Below are 18,338 nucleotides of genomic sequence, written 5' to 3'. Positions count from 1 at the left end.
CCTCCCCCACACAAGCAGGAAAAGAAAAACCTTTTGTTCCAAACAGACACCACCGGATCGTGACTGTAAAAGCAGCACTGGATGCTCCAAACCCCCACAGCATGATTCAAACCACAGCAGTCTCCTCTTGTCATCCCCAGCATCCTTCCCCAAGCCCCAGAGCTGCTGTGGATGATCACCAGCACACCTCTCCTGCCTCCCAGAAGCAGCCCAGGTGCAGGAGCTTCCTGCAGAACTGCTCACCGCGAGCAGATGGATGAAACCCTGACGCTGCTCCCCATCAAGAAAGCAGCCATGTGAAAACCAGGCTTCTTCTCCACATGCAGAAAGCAATTATGGGAAAGACACGGGGAGAGAGAGCCCTGCGAGGTCCAGATCAAAAGCCAGAGACATGGGAGGCAAGAGAAAGACCGATCAAATTCACCGCACTTTCCCCAGCTTAAGGATCAGAAATGGAGCGTTCTGGCTCATAAATTCTACTTCCAGCAAATTCAAGCCTAAATCCCCTGAAGGCAATAAGGAAAAGGCAATCAACAACAACTCTAACCACTTCACAGATGCTCCTGTTTAGTTTATACAGCACTTCTTACAGCATTCAAATGGGTAAAATGGGATTTCAACGCAGGGGGGCTGACGGCAGCAGGCAGGATTCCTCGGTGAAGACACCAAGGGCAAAGGAAGTTCTGAGAAGCATCATATTGGTTATGATGAGTGAACTCAGCGTGCTCAGCCTTTGCTCATTTTAATCTGCCAGTACGCAGGCTTGGCTCAACTGAACATCCTGCATCTACAGTGCCTTAAAAATCCACAGGAACCACAAAATGAGGGGGGAAGCGAACAAACTGATGCGTTCCCTGGGAAGCCATGAAAAAACTAATCACTATTTGTTTCCAACTGTTGTTCCGCTTCCTGAGCCAAATGTTTCCAAGTCAGCTGTGGTGGCTGAGGAGTGACCGGTTAGAGCTGGAAAGTTGTTGGTTTAAAATTGCAGCTCGAACACTTTCAAACTCCTTAACATCTTTTATAGTGCCAGGACCACCTGTTCAAAAACTCAGAGCCCTCTGATGGCATGACATGTGCCCTTATCCCACATTTTCCAGTGAAAGCAATCAGCTCAGGGAGGAAACACTTAAGACTACCCTGTTCTGCTCTCACCCCAAAAAGATGGGAGTATGCTGGAGATGAGACACAAAGGGCACAGGTTTCCTCCCTCAAAGCATCAAGGTCATCACTCCCATCTTCAGGGAGGCAGTGAGGAGCTTCCAGACTCCTTGTCCCACTCTGCAGCATCTTCCCTGATTTACATCTCCACCCCCAGTGCTCCAGGGGATGACAAAGGAGAAAGAACCGTTTGACTCCAGGCTAAAGGAACACTAACTCAAGTCTTCCCCACCTTGCAGACGCAGTTACCCGCTCAGATTTGAACAGCATGGGGCTTTCAAGACAAAAATCACTGGGAATTTTTTTTCCCCCCACTGCGTGAAAGAGTCAACAGTGCAGAGATTCTGTTTGACAGAGCATCCTACTGTGAGACACACAATGTGTGCATTGTGCAAACCACACTCCTGCAGAGCTCAGAAAACAAGGGAGGCTTGGAAAAAATACCCACAATAACCGCAGCCCTCGATACCTCCTGGTACTGCACTGTGCTTGTGGTTCTTCTTCCACAGGCTCCACGGTCACAGAGCCACGGTGAGAATGTCTCCACACAAATGCTTCTGACTTTTGGACAATACATCTCCTGAAAGAAAGGCACCAGCTCTACCAAGGATTTATGCACAGCCCTGCCATAAAACCTCAATTCTCAGGCCAAGTGAGATTCCAGAGGATGGCTCAGAGCAGAAACTTATTTTTCCCTATTTCTATCGCTGTGAAAGATACCCAACATCTTCTAAAAAGCAGCATTTCCCTCCTTCCCCTGAGCTTACAGAGCTCATCACCCAGGGAAACGAATTGTACTGAAGGAGAAAACAATAATCTCCTTATGTTTTGGGTGTTCATTTCCCTTTCCAAGATTTTCACCCCTCGCTCATATCGGAGGCAGTTTTGCTTCGCTTTGCTTGCTTAAAACATTCATTATAAGTCATCTAGGCCAGGAAAGGATTAGAGGAGCCCTGGCAGAAGTTGCAGAATGCAAGGCTGTTAGGTCAGAGAAATGAGACTTTCAGAGGCATAAACAACAATCCACCACAAAATCATCACTCATGCTCTGGAAAAAAATCCTCTCTCTATAAATTTTAAGCAGGTGCACATTAAGAAAAAAGAATCATGCACAGCAATGCAGAACAACACCTCTTCATAACAAAGGAATGAAGCCTACCCATGCACTCCCACCCCAGGTGTAACCAGCATTTTCCAGGGCAGATTGTGACCCACAGTGGCATGAACTGATTCACCCCAGGTAGAAGGAGGAGCTGCTCCAGCAGCAGAACCTGACTGCTTCCCAAAATGAGATCCCACTCCTGTGCTCTGGCCATGCTTCACCTCTAAAGGCAGCAGCAGAAGCACTGCTGCTGGAACTAATTAAAGGCAAATTGGTAGAACTAGGGGCCATGACGTGAGGAAATATCCTGCACAGCATCCAAGAAAGCCACCAGATAATCCAAAAGGCTGTTCAAGAGCCTGGCTGTCAGAAATCCTGGAATCTGCCAGGCCCATTGCAAGCAGTTGCTTGTTCCCTCATCCCCTATTTCTTCACCTTAATTAGCTACAGCATTTCACACCCAGTGCCCCACTCCACACAGCCACCTCTGAAATCCTTGCTTCCACACAAGGATCCAAACCTGCAGATCCTGAAGGATTTATTAAATCCACCAGGTGGCTGACATTTTAAATGCCTCTTTTCCTCCAAAGGTAGCAAAGCCAGAATACTTCCAGTGCAGTTCAAGCAGCTCCACAAGAAGCACAGGACCTAAGAGTTTGTGTGGCTGAAGTATTTTCCCAAATCTCAGGGATTTATTGTCCCCTCAGCCCAGCAGGAATTGACACATGTTTTACACCTGGAAATCTCACCCGTGGCAGGGAGTGGAATGGGATGAGCTTTAAGGCCTCTCCAACACAAACCAGTCAGGGATTGTCTGAGATGATTCCACAGCCAGATGGGCTGAAGCTGTGGATCAGGACATGCACAGGCTTAACTCTCTCACTTCCAATACAAACCTGTCCTGGAACCAGATCCAACCCAGAAGAGATTTCAATCCCTTCAGGTTGCATTGGTTACCAAACACATCAATCTCCAGGTGGTTCACACGCCTTAAAAAAGCCATTAACTGCCACAAATCCTGCACCACTCCCAAAGGCAGGTGTCTACCTGGGGCTTAGTAAAGGATTTTTTAAGAAACAAAGACAAGTTTCGTGCATACAGCATCCATTAATGCTGTAATTAACTGTGTTCAGAACCATCACACGAGTCTCCACCAGCCAGTTACACAAGGAACAGCTTTGCTGGAAGCCCCTTCACACATTCCATCAGGGAATTGTCCCAGTGCAAGGGCAGAGGCCTTTCCAACCCTCTGGGAAGCCCAGCACACCCCATACACTGTTCTACAGGCACAACCAGGCTTTCCTCACCCAGCACCCCTGGGACAGCCCCTCCAACCTCACCAGCACAGAAACCTTGCTATCTTCACACACTTGGAGGCACCTGCTCCTTCCCAGCAGTGCCAGGCACAGGGGCATGAGTTTAAATAATTCACCTTCCCAAAAGGCCAGGCTGGCTCTGGTTTTCCTGTCAATTCACCCCTCAGGCAGCAGAAAGTGAGATTCCAAAAGCACCTCACTCAAAGTTATAACTTCCCATTTTCCAGCGAATCCTTCCAGAAAACATCACTCTTGGCTGCTGCAGTTGCTCCCCCACCTCCCTAATAATTAGTTTTTACCTCAATAGCAGATGCAGTTGCTTTCTCGTAAAAACCCCGAGTTGAAAGATGACTTCTTTCCCCCTGCCATCACCCATTGTGTGGGAAAACAGACAATATCCCATTGTTCCCTGTACAACACTCAGAGCTGTACTTTCTGCTCTGAACACACTGAAACTCTACTTGAGGCTACAGCAATTTCCATGCAGGAGGCAAAGGAGAATCTCATATCTGATCTAATACAGGATAAATCAATGTGCACTCATTTATTGTTTATAGCTCCCAGCAGCTCAAGGAGAGACACTGTCCTAGAGTTTCAAGGCTATCCATGCTGCCTTTGTAGATGGAAAACAGACACTGCACTTGGGAGATATTTTGAGAACTCTGTTCCAACATTCCCCAGGAGCTCAGGAGGGATGGGAAATCACTAAACCCTGGCAGGTTCTCATCACTCTCAGCGCAGGATTTTGGGAAAGGCCACGCCAGGTTCACATCCCCCTTCTTGCCTTCTGCAGAAATTCAGTTTCCTATTAGTCATTGCCCTCAGGCAGGTGCTGGAGAGCTTAATTGGAGTTGGTGTGGAGATGCTCAGATAAGATGAGCTAGGGAAGGGCAGCGTCACATTCATTACTGAGTATTCAGGTGATGCAAGAGCTTCTCCCTGTCTCCTTCAGCTGCTGGAGCTGGAAAGAAAAATCACTCAGCCCCGACCCAGTGCAGCCAGAAAACCAGCAGCACCACAGGGACCACATTTTTCTGGATGTGGCCTGAATTCCTGTCAACTTTGCAGGATTCTGACCCTCTGTGGTGGCTGCAGATGGGAGCTCCCTGGAAGCCCTGTATCCCAGCACAAGCCAAGCAAGGCAGAGTTTAATATTCCTCCCCATGCAAGTATTTTCTCTCATTAAATGCTTAAGAGCTGGAGGATTTGGGAGATTAATTTTTGCAGCTGGACATTTTCTTTAAGACTGTAATTTTCCACACAATTTTCTCCTTTAGCTTTCTTTTATTCTAACCCCAAGACATCCACTCACCCAGGAGAGGACTCTCCTGCAAGGTTTGGAAAGGAATTCACTTCTCCACTTCAGTCCTTTTTTTCACATCTGCTACAGGCTTGCTTTCAGAAAACCCTGAATCTACTTATTTCAACCCAGAAACTCATCTCCATTTCCAGACAATCAACACCAAGCATCCCAAACTACAAATTCATTTATCCGAAGACCTGATTGCAACAAAGCCACACCATGGATATTTTTTTTTTAAAAATTTAAAAGCACAAGAAGTTCCTTAGAAAATACAAGAGCTGATACACTGAACCACACAGGTAGACAGCACTGGTTGTGACAGGCTGAAGAATGGATTAAAATTTAGAGGAGTTTGTACACACAGGAACACAAAGGAAGAGTGAGACTTAATTATTGTCAGCCTCAGACATGTGACTGAACAAAGGGCAGCTACAGCCACTTTGTCCTCCCCTCAGTGTCACCTGGAGGAGCATTGTGGGTCCTTCAGTGCAAACAGTCCCAGCCTGTTCTGGGAACACTCTTCAGTAAAAGCTCTGTGTTTAAGCTGCCACTGAATCCCTAGGAGTTGATGGTCAGGCACAGTAACGAGGGAACTGCTCCTCCAAATTCTGCCTGAGCATTCAATTAGGAGAGTTTAGGCAAAAGGAGGACAAAGCCAGAAGGACACAGCCTCCTGACCTTCCCTGTCCCCATGTCCTCATCATCACCCTGGCAGGCTCTCTGTCCCCTGACAAGGACTTCTCACACACCCTTTTTCCCTGGAAAAGAAAAGCTTCTGACTGAAAACGTGACATCACACAGTTCTGTTAATGCCAAGGGGGGGCAGAGCAGAGGGGACACATTTGATTCCTCACAGCCTCCATGAGACACAACTTTCACTGCATTTCACAGCAGATTTTCCATGCAGGCAAAGAGGAAAAGCTGGACTCCACGTCCTGGTTTTTAAACAAGCTTACTTTTGCCAGTGCTGGTGTCAGTGTGCTCACTCCCTGATTTAAGCTTCCCGCTTCCCAGAGATAAATGTGCCTTTCAAGTTGTTGATGCCAGCCTTCCCCTCCTAATCCCTCATCCCACCCTGACTTCAGAAGGCTCTGTATCATTCCCTATCGCTTCCACAGCATAAGCTTTATATTTCTGCAGCAAATCCAACTTTAACAGTGATTAAAACATGCAGCAAAATGCATTTCATTTGAAGGATCCCAGGAAATGAGTTCTCAAAAACCACACAGCAGTCTTTTTAAGAAGCACAAAATTGGTCCCTAAACAACTCCCCTGTATTTCAATGTGGAGAATTTTATTTATTAATACATTCATTCTCCTGCCTGTGCTTTAACACAGTCGTGCTGGCTTCAAGCAATTGTTAAGCCTCACCCAACTTCTTCTTTGAAGGGATGGGAGGCGGGGGAAAGAAAAGAGGGAAGAGTGATTAAAATTAGTCACAAGGAATCCTATAAATACCCCCGTGGATGGAGGAAGAAATCTCTCCTCTATTCAACTTAAAAATAGAGAGCTAAACTTTAAAAGACAAACAGATGGGATGAAGCAAGGATGCAGCAGAGCTTAAAGAAAGTCAACTGGGCAATTTAGTTAGGGATCTATATTGAGGGGTGGAGAGGAGGAAGAGGAGGGAGGAAGAATCTTGATTATCCAAAACTAATGCCTGACTGGGGAAGTCAAGAAGGAGAAAATTAAGGGAACCCATCCTATTGCCAGAGAAATCAAACCTGAGGCAGTATGGCACAGAGGTATAATGTGGAAAAAAGAGATGCCCAGCCAGGAAATGATGCATTTGTTCCAAATGCTCAGCCTGTGGCAGCAAGGGCTGGAACAGGATCACAAGATCTGTGTGTGTGCACCTGCAATGTCAGCTGGAAGTCACGGGGATGTGCTGGACACAACTGCTCAGACACATCCAGCGAGGTGCAACACCAACCAGGAACCGTCTGAACACGCTCAGACACATCTGCTGGCCACATCCAACCTGCTGCAGGGTGAGGGCTTTAATGAAGACACACCGAGGAGAAAAGCAAGGATTCTGAGGGATGGTGGCTGTTGTTTTCCCCCTCCCAGTGCTGGCTCTGCCCCACTGCACAGCAGGGGCCAACATGAATGTATTGTCTAAAAGTATTGCAGGTTCTTTGAGGAGAGCACATAAAGATGTGGAAGGGATTCATCAACACTTCCCTTCTTGCAAAAATCAGAATGTAAACTACAAATAGACCAGAGTACAAAGGGCAGGTGTTTATGGTGTTAGGAAAACGCCACCTGAGATTGCTGCAGTGGGACATTGCCACGGGAAGGACACGTGCAGGAAAGGGCTTAAGGTTACAGGTTACTACAGGAAAACCACAAAATAGTGTGTTAGAAACAGCGCTGGCAGGAGCCATCCGGCCCGCGTGGTGTCACACGGAGCTGAGAGCAAACAAGCAGCACAACAAGCGACTCCCTGACCTGCTTTTATCAGGCAGCCCCAGGACACTGAGTGACAGCTCTGGGACTCTCAGGTCCCGGCAGGCGCCGGGAAGAGACAGACAGCGGGCAGGGGATGGCAAAGTGCTCTTACTTTCGTTCGGCAGCTCTTCCCGATCCAGCTCATCCAGAGGGGCTGAGGCGCTGCTCCCGCTGTCGTCCAGCGTGAGGATGAGGGGAACATCATCGTCCATGCTCACAGCCATCCCGGCCCTCCTGAGGCTCCTGCACACGGAGCTTTCAGTAACACCTTTCCCAGTTCCACTTGGGAAACGCTTGTGTCAGAAGCTCTCCCTGGGAAGTCCTCCACCGGGGCAGCCTGCTGGACACACGGATACAGCAGTGTGTTCACCCATCTCCGGACACCGCAGCTCCAAAAGGACCGAGCTGTCCGCTTCCCAAGAGCGCCGCAGGACACCGGGCTCCACCGGACACCGCAGGACACCCAGGACACCGCAGGACACCCAGGACACCGGGCTCGATTTCTGCCGAAGCTCAAGTCACAGAGCGAGGCTGCGGCTGCCTATCCCAGCCGGCGCACGGCTCGCAGGACAGCACGGAACCGGGAGGAGCTGATCCTTGGAAAACTCCCGACCGCTGGGCACCGGGAGCGGCGGCCGTGCGCATCCGCGGGCAGCATGGTGCTAGGTGTCCCGGTGACCCATGGCGCTGTGCCCCGCCGTGCCCAGGCGCCTCGGCCGCGGCTGGGGAGGGCAGCGCGGGAGCAGCGCAGGCCGCCGGCAGTCCGCGCTCATCAAGTTCCCGGAGGGCTTTTTCTAACTGCGCGATGCCACAAGGTCACGGATTTCCCTAAAACGGGATGGAAAAGGAAGATGAAGCAGGCCCAGGACAGCGCCACGGGGACGATGCACAGCCGCTGTCCCTGTCCCGGGAGAGGGACACCGGCACGGCGCTGTCACCGCGCAGGGGAGGCCCGGCCCCGCGCCCCCTCCTCCCTCCCCGGGGTGAACCCGCTCCTCACCAGCCCCCCGTGCCCGCAGCCCCGGGACTGCCCGGATCCCCCAAGCCCCGCCGGGACCGCCCGGCCCGTCCCGGGACGCCCCGAACCCCCCGGCCCGCCCCAGCCCCGCCGAACCGGCGCCCGCAGCGACGCGACTCCTCCGCGCCCCGCCCCTCGCCTCCCATTGGCTGCCACAGCTCGGACCCCGCCCCAAAAGGCGGAGCCTCCACCGCTCCCGCCAATCCGCGCGTCGCGCCCGTTCCCGCCCCCTGCCAGGGGATATGTGTTATTCCCTCCTCTTCTCCTCCCCTCACGCACTTCGCCTCGCCACTGGAGGGATGCACTGTCCATCAGGAAAGACCGGGGTGCTGATTGGTCCGAGCTGGCAGGGGTGGGCTCTATGGGAGCCGAGAACGGGCTACCATTGGCTGCACCGACGCCCCGCCTCAGGTCAGGGAGGCGAGGAGCTGTCGCCGGGCAACGGCGGGACGCGGGCGGGGGCGGCTCGGGGAGCCTGAGGGGACCGGGCCCGGGACCCCAACCCGCTCCTGGCATGGGCCACCCCTTCTCCCGCTCGGGGAGGAGACGTTCCCTTTCCCAGGTTCCTGCTGCCAGGCCCCGCTGGCTGCCAGGATGAGTCGGGCGCTGAGTGCAGCCCAGGCCAGCCCCGAGCACAGTAGGTGCCGTGAGGGGCACCCAGGAGCACTGCCTCTCAGAAAGGTCCTGCAGGAGATTAATCCTGTTAACATCAGGCTGCTGCCTCTGTCTAATTATCACCTGGCTCCTGCCAGCTATGCTGGTTTTCAGACAGTCCCTGCTCCATCCCAATGCTCTAAGGATCTCAATGGAAAGCAGCCCTGCAGCAACACAACTGCAACCCCCAAGTCAAGGAGCCAGGGTGGAGTCAAAGGTGGAGAGTGAGATTCATGTCAGTGCTGAGCAGGCAGAAAAACGAGAGCAGCAGCAGGGAGGAGTCACAGCTTGATTCAGGCCTCTGTATCAACACCTCTCACCTGAGCTGAGCACTGGTGACACTGGACAGGCTAGATCTAGAGCTAGGAAACAACTGAACATTTCCTCCACCTCATTTTATTCAGGTTTAATGTGGGGTTTTTTCCACACAGGCACCAGTTCCAACAGTAACGGAGCAGCTTTTCCTCTCATGCTGGGCTGCAGAGCTCTGGCAGAACAAGAGGACAGAGCAGCAGAAAAGCACCAATGTGAGTATCACAGAACAAAATGCAAACAATCCATTTATACTTAACCAACATTGTCCTCATGGTGTAAATAGCAAGGAAGTGACAGTTCTGACCTCTTGGAAGCCATTGATCACAACCTGGGCCAGTGCAGGACAGGAAAGTGCATGGCTGATGCGATGGGCTCTGATTCCTTGGAGCCTGAACCCAGCAGCTGGGGAAAAGTGGCCAATCCTGGCCACACAGGCCACTGTCAACCTGTTTTTCAGATAACATCTCTCTTCATTTTAAGAGGCTTCATCTCTCAAGGACTCCAGCTCTCCAAGACTGCACTGGTTGAGTTCTCTGCTCCTTAGATTCCAGGGCAGTTCCCCCAGTTTGCCCACGACTCGACTGGCTGTATCTGCCTCATCCACCTGCTGCTGGGGAAGAGCGTTCCTGCTTTTGTGTCAATCCTCAACCCTCTTGTCTCCATCTAGTGTCCAAACCACACTCAGATTCTCTCCCAGCTCAGCAAGACCTGCAGCCTTCAGAGCTTGCACATCACTGTGCCCACATCCCAAATAAGGCTGATCGGGCTTGGATTGACATCAGTACCCCCAACCCTCTCTCTGAGAAGACCTCAATTGTTCCATGTCTCTCCAGTTTTTGCCCAGGTGGAGAAGAGCTGCTGGACTACCTCAATGGGAAGTGTAGGGAGAGATTGGAGAGCTTGGAGCTAATCATAAGGATCTTCACTCACCTGCTCAGCTTTTGGTAATAAGGGTTATTTTTTCTTCCTAACAAGGCAAGAAATAAGCATATGCTGGAGTGGGACAATGCCCAATCCTGCTGCTGCTCAAGGTGCAATAAAATAATTTCTGGGGGCTGAATGGTGTTCTTAAGTGGGCTGGGTGTGTCCTTGGGTGAATTTGAGTGCTTCCCTTGGCATGGGAGTTACCAAACTCCCAGTAACCTCAGCAGCTCCTCACTACAGCCTCCCTCGCCAGGGAGCAGTGACTGCAAACCCCTAGTCACCCACCCCACGTCCTTTTTCTGCCTCCATACAGACAGAGCTGCTTTTCCCCACCTCAGGAAAGGAAATGCAGGAGCTTTGGAGGTGCCCAGATCACTCAGCAGCACCCCACAGATCCCAGATGTGCCTCGGATCATTTATTTGGTGACAGCATGGCACTGCTGTGAGCACCTCACAACCCTCAGCACCAGCCACACCATTATGTATCCACTCAGCATCTCCTCATCACCACGAGCTGCCGAAATCCGTGCACAGATCCTTGTCTGTCACAAACCCCATCCAGCCTGGAATCATCCCACTGCCAGCAGGATGCAGGGCAGAGCTGTTCCTCACCTCTGTGCTTGTCCTGCTTTGCCAGGGGAGTCCATAAGGTGCTGATGACACGGAGCAAGGACAGCAGGGAGACACCAAGGCACGTCCTGTGCACAGAGGCAGAGGGAATGGAGCTCTTTTCCTGGAGAAGGGAATCTTTTGGGGGCCTCAGAGCAGCCTCTCAACACCTGCAAAGAGGAAGCAACAGTGAGGGTTGGGCCAAGCTTTGTGTTCAGGTGCAGAATGACAGAAAAGACACAAAAGCAAACTAGAAAGGTTTTGATTGGATATAAAGGGAGATCTTGCACCTCAAGGACAGTGGAGGAGCAGGAAGGGGGCTGGCCAGAGAGGCTGTGCAGCCTCTGTTCCTAGGGGTTTCCACCACTTGACTGGATCTGCCTTGAGCAGGAGGTCGGACTAGGGATCTCCTGCATTCCCACACACACGAGCACAGACAGGATGAAGGAGGATTCCTCTCACCACACGTGGTTAACAAAGACACCCATCAGGGCCCTCAGACCTCAACTGCCCCCCGGACTCACCTGGGACCCCCACCCTAGCAGCACCCCCTGCTCTGGGAGCTCCATGGAGCTCAGCCCCTGCCTGTCCCCATGCAGCTACACTGTCCATGTACCTGTGCCTGGATGAGCCCTGGACTACACTGTGGGCGCTCCTGTCTCCTCCTGCTCCAACTTCTCAATTGCATTTTGCAGACAGAAGGAACATGCTGTGTTAACCACACCTCCTCTGAGAACTACTGGACATCAAGGGAAGCAGCTGTTCCCACCAAGGTTATCCCACTCCAGTGCTGTGAGGTTGTGCCCTGAACAAGGAGGTCACTGCTCCCAGCACTGTGGTCACCTTTGGCTCCTGGCTCGTCTTCTAGCGTGGAACAGCCCCATCCTTTACTTCCAGCCATGGAAAAGTGCAGGGCTTGGTCACGAGGAAGCCTCAGGTAGACTAAGGCTGTCTGTACATCCAGAGGGACATCTGGTATCACTTCCAGGGGGGTCTGGGTTTGCTGCCACCTGCTGCCTTGGCATTCCTGAGCACAGGAGATCCAGACACACTGTTGGACCGACCCCTCATCAGAGGGCCCTGGGGGGCAGCAGGGGTTGTTGGAGCACTCTGGTGTTTCCACCTTCCTGTGCCGAGGTCGGAAGACAGGTGAATCCTGTCTGGGGGAGTGCTCAGCCGGCTGACAGACTGGGAACGTCCTCTGCCAGGAGCATCCCAGCCTTCCGAGCAAGCACTGCTCCTGGGATGCCTCCAGCCACACGACTTGTCCTTGTGGCCGGGCTCAGATGTGGCCGGAGGTGCGGAGGCCGGTGGGTGGACGGCTCTAAGGGGTGTCCCCCTGGTGCGTGGGGAAAGGCCAGGCTGGTTTCGGGAGGCAGGCGGGGGGCTCCAGAGCAGCGTATGGAGCTTGGCTACATCTTCTTTCCTCATCCGCGGAGCTGCCCAGGCGGGACCCTGGGGCTTGGCACCGAACAGGGACTCGTCACAGAAGGACGGAGCGTGGCTTCGGGACCTTGGAGGGCGACAAGGGGAGAGACAGGTGTTCGTTAGAGTGGGGAAATACAGAGAGGGAGTGACCGAGAGCCGGGCTGGGAGAGTCGAGGCGCTACGCAGGGCGCGCCGGGGACAGCGACGCATAGTGACCCCCGAACCCCGGGGCAGCGGGGATCCGGGCCGAGGGAGCGCCCCGAGACGCCGCTCACCTGCACTGAGTCCTGGGCCGAGAGCCGCCAGCAGCGGGAGCCGCCGGAGCCGCCCAGGGCGGAGGGAAGGCGGGCGGCGGCGGGTGAGTCCCCGCGGGGCGGCCGAACAGCGACTCATCCACGAAGGACGGCCGCGCCCGGCGGCGGCCCCGGGGGGCCCGAGGAGGGCGGGCAGCGGTGGCAGCGAAGCCACCGCCCGGGGCTGAACCCGGAGCCGGACCCGCCGCCCGCATGGCCACAGCCCCGGGGCGGGCGCGGGACAGGTCCGGCCTCTTCCGCCCCAGCACGTGTTTCCGCCGCCGGTACCGACATGGCGCCGCCGCGCTCTCGCCGCCAGCCCCGCGGAGCGCCGGTACGGGGGGACGGGGGGAACGGGAGGGCAGCGGGGAGGGCCCCGAGTACCCCATGTACCCCGGGCTGCTGTCCCCGCTGCACCCGGTACTGGGGTTCCCGGTCTCCGTGTGCCGGTGTCCCCAGTTCCGGTATCCTTAGTGCCAATGTCCCCAGTGCTGATATTCCTGGTACGGCTGTCCACTTCCAGTGTCCCCAGTGCCCATGTCTCTAGTGCCAGTGTCCCCAGTACCGGTGTCCCCAGTACCCACAGTTTCCAGCACTGGTGTCCCTGCCTGCCATGCCAGCAGTGCCCTGAAACCCATCACCACAGCCGTGTCCCTCGCTGTCCCCAGGTCCCTGTGACCCCACTGCCTGCCTTCCCTACCGCTGCCGAGGAGGATGATGGTGCCGACGCCGAGTTGGACACTCAGGCCATGGTGCGGGCCCAGACCCAGAAGAAGAAGAAATCCGGGGGCTTCCAGTCCATGGGTGAGTGTGGGGCAGAGGACAGCTGTCCCTGAGACAGGGCTGTCCCTTCCTGACCACATCTCCTCACTTGTCCCTGTCCCCTCAGGCCTCAGCTACCCCGTCTTTAAGGGCATCATGAAGAAGGGCTACAAGGTGCCCACGCCCATCCAGAGGAAGGTGAGCATGGGGAGCAGTGGGTCCCTGCCCCGGGGGGTGGCAGTGGGACGGTGACAATGGCAGTGACAGTGGTGTCTCACAGACCATCCCCGCTATCCTGCGTGGCCGGGACGTGGTGGCAATGGCACGGACAGGCAGCGGGAAGACAGCCTGTTTCCTCATCCCCATGTTCGAGCGGCTGAAGGCACCCAGCCAGGCCGGGGCACGCGCCCTCATCCTCTCACCCACCCGGGAGCTGGCCCTGCAGACCCTCAAGTTCACCAAGGAGGTACAGGGGACAATGGGGACAACGGGGGTGGATGGGCACAACAGGGGCAATGGCTTTGGTTTAACATCCCACCACCATGTTTCTTTCTTACCCGCCAGCTGGGTAAATTTACTGGCTTGAAGACAGCCCTGATCCTTGGAGGAGACAAGTAAGCTGTCCCCATGTCCCCTCTAGTCCCTGCTTCCCTGATCCTCCCCAAAACCTACTGCCCTGTGCCAACCCAGTCTCTCCCCTTTTTTGCAGGATGGAGGACCAATTTGCTGCCCTGCACGAGAACCCTGACATGTGAGTGGGGCATAGGGAGGGGACCTGGTGGGGAAATGGCCACCAGCCATCCAGGGATGTCACTGGTGTTTAGAATCACTGTGCCTGATGGGCATGTCCTGATGTTCCCTTGGCGCATCTCCCTGTGGGACAATGGGGCCTCTATTGTGTCTTCTTTGGGTTGGATTTGGGACCTGCTCCCGGGATGGTGTGGGGACACTGTTTCTCCCCCAGCCTAGTCCTGTCACCACCTTTGTCCCCACAGAATCATTGCCACCCCTGGACGCCTGGTGCACGTGGCAGTGGAGATGAAGCTGAAGCTGCACACCGTGGAGTACGTGGTGTTCGACGAGGCAGACAGGTCAGCAGGGCACAGGGGCATCCCTGGGACTGGCAGTGTCCCCTTCTGTGGAGTGAGGTGCCACAGAGGTGTTGGGGAGGGACCTGCCATGTCCCATCTCCCCTCCCCTGCAGGCTCTTTGAGATGGGGTTTGCTGAGCAGCTCCAGGAGATCATCGCCCGGCTCCCAGACTGCCACCAGACCGTGCTGTTCTCTGCCACACTGCCAAAGCTGCTTGTCGAGTTTGCCCGGGCTGGTGAGGAGAGGGGGGCAGGTGGCACTGGGGGAGCCTGGGGACAGGGACACGGCACCGTCCCTCAGCCCAGCTGAGCCCAGCACTGGGAAAACCAAGCTGGATTAATGCTGGACCAAGCAGGTGTCCCCAGCAGCACATCCCATATGTGACCCATGTCCTGTGTGTCACCACAGGCCTCACTGAGCCCATGCTGATCCGCCTGGATGTGGAGTCCAAGCTGAGTGAGCAGCTCAAGGTGAGATGCACTGGGAGAGCTCAAGATGGGCTTTGTGCCCCCTATCCCCCGCGAGCCACCTGCTCCTGAGGAGGGGACATGGGTGGCAGTAGTGACACAGGGCTGAGCTCTGCCCTCCCATTGCAGCTGGCATTCTTCCACGTCCGTGGGGACGACAAACCGGCCGTGCTGCTCCACCTGCTCCGCAGCGTGGTGAAGCCCCAGGACCAGACAGTTGTCTTCGTGGCCACCAAGCACCACACAGAGTATCTGAAGGAGGTAAGTGGCATTTGGGGGTGCCCAGCATGTACTTCTGGGAGTGCCCATGTAGGGTCTGCAACTGTGGCAGATCTCTGCTGGAATCCCTCCCTCTGTTTTGCTGGGTTCAAGGAGAAATCCCAGAATGTGTGATCATGGAGGTGCTGCATCCACTCACCCTCAGAGAGAAGGGGGAGCACAGTGGGATTTGGGGGTCCTGGAATTTGGGGGGCCTGGAATCTCTGGCCCTGTCCCTTGGCTCAGGGCACATGCCCAGGTGGGATCCAATCTCTCTTCCCTCTGCCCAGCTGCTGACAGCACAGGGCATCCGCTGCACCCACATCTACAGCTCTCTGGACCAGACTGCCCGCAAGATCAACATCGCCAAGTTCTCCCAGGGCAAGTGCCCAGTGCTGCTGGTCACTGATGTGGCTGCCCGTGGGCTGGACATCCCCATGCTGGACAATGTCATCAACTTCAGCTTCCCTGCCAAGTCCAAGCTGTTCCTGCATCGTGTTGGTGGGTGCCAGTGCCCTCACTGTGTCATGACACTGGGGGACAGACTGGGGACAAAGCAGCGTCAGTGTGTCCCTGATGTCCCAGCTGGACTGTGGGGGCTCTTGGGGGCAGGACTGGTACCTTCCCTTTAGGATGGCACCATTGTGGGCTCCCTCTTGCCCCTTCCCCAGTCACCCACAGCCCCTTGCCTGCCATGCCCCTGTTGTAAATGTCACATGTTTGGACTCCCAAGGACACCAGTGTGTCCCTGGCTGGGTGGGGACAGGCTGGGCTGGCTGAGTGTGGTTTCCCACTCTCCTCCTGCCCTTGCCAGGTCGTGTGGCCCGAGCTGGCCGGAGTGGCACTGCCTACTCACTGGTGGCTCCCGACGAGATGCCCTACGTGTTCGACCTCCACCTTTTCCTGGGGCGCCCACTCATCCTTGCTGGAACCCAGGAGATGCCTGCTGGTGAGGGGTGGCTGTGTGGCCACTGGGGTGTTACCCTTGGCCAGTGGTGGCCCTTACACAGAGGGGCAATGGGGAAAATGGGGTGTTGGGGGCTGTGACACACCTGTGTGTCAGGGATGCTGACTGAACAGTGCCCAGCTCCCTGGGGCTGTCAGCTCGGCTCTAATGAATCCAGGCTGGGGAGGTGACACAGTGTCCCCTGGGCTGCAGATGCTGGTGGGGTCCTTGGGCGTGTCCCGCAGAGCCTGGTGGATGATGAGGAGTGCCTGCTGCTGACAGACCACGAGGGATCGCTGGAGCTGCGCAGCCTCCGCCGCATCGCCGACAACGCCCAGAAGCAGTACCTGCGCTCCCGGCCTGGCCCCTCAGCAGAGTCCATCAAGAGGGCCAAGGACCTGGATGTGTCCCAGCTGGGCATGCACCCACTCTTCCGTGAGTGCTCAGGGGGTGCTGAGAGAGAGAACCCTGCTCCCCTCCTGTGGGAACTGACCTGTGCCCCTCTCCCTGTCCACCTTCCCCAGGCGCTCGCTTTGAAGACACCGAGCTGGAGAGGCTGAAGTTTGTGGACAGCATCAAAACTTACAAGTCCAAGGCGGTGAGTTGAGATTTCTGAGATGGGGCGGCAGGGGAGGCTCATGTGGCTCACTGGGAATTATGCTCCTACCCTGGGAACAGACCATCTTTGAGATCAACGCCACGTCCCGGACACAAGCCAGCACCGTGATGCGATCGAAGCGGCGCCATGACCGTGCCCTGATCGAGAAGTTCCAGCGTGGGCAGCAGGAGAAGCGGGCAGCAGCACTCAAAGGGCAGGGGCTGTGCCCAGGCCCCCCTGAGCCCCAGGATGGAGAAGGGGAAGGAGAGCAGGAAGACCTCCAGGTAATGGAGTCATGGACGCAGGAGCTGCTGCGGAACGGCCTCAGCCCGGTGCCGGCAGCACCAGGGCCCCTCATTGTGCTGGGGCTTTGGGGCTGGCACAGACTTGCAGGGATGTTGTGAGGACATGGCTCCCCCAACCCCTCCACTGTCCCCATCCAGGACGTGTTCTCCAACGTGGGGGGCCAGAAGCGAAAACGGGGCCGAGGGGGAGAAGATGGTCCCAGGAAAAAGCCCCAGCAGCCGGCACAGCAGGACGAGGACTTCTACATACCATACCGGCCCAAGGACTTTGAGAGTGAGCGGGGGTAAGTTTGGGGGAGCTCCTGCTGCTGTCCCATCCCGGCCTGTGGGGGCCACTCTCATCACCCGCCTTTGCAGGCTGAGCGTGGGTGGCGAGGGCAGCGCCTTCGAGCAGCAGGCAGCCGGGGCCGTGCTGGATCTCATGGGCGACGAGAACCACAACCTCAACAAGAACAAGCAGCTGCTCAAATGGTGAGTGGGGTCTGCCCATGGGCTGGAGGGAGAATCAGGGCTGAAGGTCCCACTGTCTGGTCCCACCACCCTCCCCTCTCTTCCAGGGACCGCAAGAAGAAGCGATTCGTGGGGCAGACGGGCCAGGAGGACAAGAAGAAGGTGCGGACAGAGAGCGGGCGCTACATCAGCAGCTCCTACAAGAACAACCTGTATCCTGCCATGGGCACTGCTGCCTGCCTGGGCCGGGGGCTGTGGGAATGGGGCTGGACCCACGTGTCAGGGATCCATCCCTGCCAGGGCAGCAGCCAGGGGAGGGAGCATAGTCAGACACCACAGCACAGGGTCAAGTGAGGAGTCACCACACATTTCCTTAACCCACCCATCCCAGCTACGAGAAGTGGAAGCAGAAGTACAAGGTTGACGAGCGGGATGAGGATGAGGAAGGGCCACGCAGCAGGGAGCAGTTCAGAGGGAAGCACAGGCGCGGGCACGGTGAGTACCTGGAAGAAGTGACAAAGCCCTGCCTTGTCCCCCCCAACCTCTGTCTGTCCCCTCCCTGAGCATGGCCATGTCCCCCCAGGCCCCACGCAGCCCCCGGCGCAGGGCAAGGTGCGCTCAGAGCTGAAGAACAAGCAGCAGATCATGAAGCAGCGCAAGAAGGCAGCCAAGCAGCGCTTCCTGCAGAGCGGCGGCCTGAAGCGCCTCAAGGCCCGCAACCGGCAGCGAGTGCAGGAGCTGCGGCAAATGGCCTTCGGGCGCCGCGTGGGCGCTGCCAAGAAGGGCAAACTGAGGAAGAGGATGTAAGGGACACTCCCCCCATACTGGGCTGGGAGTTGGGGAATGGGACAGTAAATATTGCCTGGTTTTGCATCCCGACTCCTCTA

At 55.7% G+C, this 18,338-nt stretch overlaps 3 protein-coding genes across 6 annotated transcripts in view; 1 reads left to right on the top strand and 2 right to left on the bottom strand.

Annotated features, from left to right (window-relative positions):
* The window catches only part of TPCN1 (two pore segment channel 1), a 40,748-nt gene extending 32,587 nt beyond the window's left edge, over positions 1-8,161 (bottom strand). Inside the window, exon 1 of one of the 3 annotated variants that reach the window (XM_085076127.1) lies at positions 7,416-8,161. In XM_085076127.1, the coding sequence (XP_084932253.1) occupies positions 7,416-7,557 (142 nt within the window). In that variant the 5' untranslated portion in view covers positions 7,558-8,161. Of the gene's footprint in view, positions 1-3,878; positions 3,898-7,415 lie in introns of those variants that run through there. The other 2 variants (XM_085076125.1, XM_085076126.1) reach the window with 2 other exon arrangements.
* Positions 8,162-9,385: 1,224 nt separating this feature from the next.
* Positions 9,386-13,244, bottom strand: RITA1 (RBPJ interacting and tubulin associated 1). The gene is made up of 3 exons (XM_085076137.1): positions 12,557-13,244; positions 11,470-12,366; positions 9,386-11,023 (listed from the first exon to the last, which is right to left on the bottom strand). The coding sequence occupies exons 1-2, from the start codon at positions 12,961-12,963 to the stop codon at positions 11,832-11,834; spliced, it is 942 nt and encodes a 313-aa protein (XP_084932263.1). The 5' UTR covers positions 12,964-13,244; the 3' UTR covers positions 9,386-11,023; positions 11,470-11,831.
* Positions 12,780-18,324, top strand: DDX54 (DEAD-box helicase 54). 2 transcript variants are annotated; one of them, XM_085076129.1, is made up of 20 exons: positions 12,780-12,908; positions 13,243-13,378; positions 13,464-13,534; positions 13,617-13,802; positions 13,901-13,950; positions 14,046-14,087; positions 14,332-14,427; positions 14,541-14,662; positions 14,836-14,897; positions 15,024-15,155; positions 15,443-15,653; positions 15,967-16,101; positions 16,312-16,533; positions 16,623-16,696; positions 16,777-16,980; positions 17,140-17,285; positions 17,359-17,472; positions 17,559-17,663; positions 17,843-17,946; positions 18,035-18,324. In XM_085076129.1, the coding sequence occupies exons 1-20, from the start codon at positions 12,867-12,869 to the stop codon at positions 18,256-18,258; spliced, it is 2,478 nt and encodes an 825-aa protein (XP_084932255.1). In that variant the 5' UTR covers positions 12,780-12,866; the 3' UTR covers positions 18,259-18,324. The 2 variants fall into 2 exon arrangements, with proteins under 2 accessions (XP_084932255.1, XP_084932254.1); XM_085076128.1 differs by having other exon boundaries at positions 12,860-12,908; positions 13,198-13,378.
* Positions 18,325-18,338: the final 14 nt, after the last annotated feature.

This window comes from Lichenostomus cassidix, chromosome 15 (assembly GCF_008360975.1).
Source record: "Lichenostomus cassidix isolate B80296 chromosome 15, HeHo_3.0, whole genome shotgun sequence".
Lineage (NCBI taxonomy): Eukaryota > Metazoa > Chordata > Aves > Passeriformes > Meliphagidae > Lichenostomus > Lichenostomus cassidix.
The sequence above is the reverse complement of the archived record's forward strand: the minus strand, read 5'-3'. Positions and strand labels throughout refer to the sequence as shown.

Excerpts from the sequence above, each read along its gene's own strand:
- DDX54 (XM_085076128.1), top strand. The coding sequence starts at position 12,867 with ATGGCGCCGCCGCGCTCTCGCCGCCAGCCCCGCGGAGCGCCG. Across the intron at positions 14,898-15,023 it reads AGCTGAGTGAGCAGCTCAAG|CTGGCATTCTTCCACGTCCG; the intron begins GTGAGATGCACT and ends CTCCCATTGCAG. Across the intron at positions 16,981-17,139 it reads GAGAGCAGGAAGACCTCCAG|GACGTGTTCTCCAACGTGGG; the intron begins GTAATGGAGTCA and ends GTCCCCATCCAG.
- RITA1 (XM_085076137.1), bottom strand. The coding sequence starts at position 12,963 with ATGGGGTACTCGGGGCCCTCCCCGCTGCCCTCCCGTTCCCCCCGTCCC. Across the intron at positions 12,367-12,556 it reads CGGCCCAGGACTCAGTGCAG|GTCCCGAAGCCACGCTCCGT; the intron begins GTGAGCGGCGTC and ends TCGCCCTCCAAG.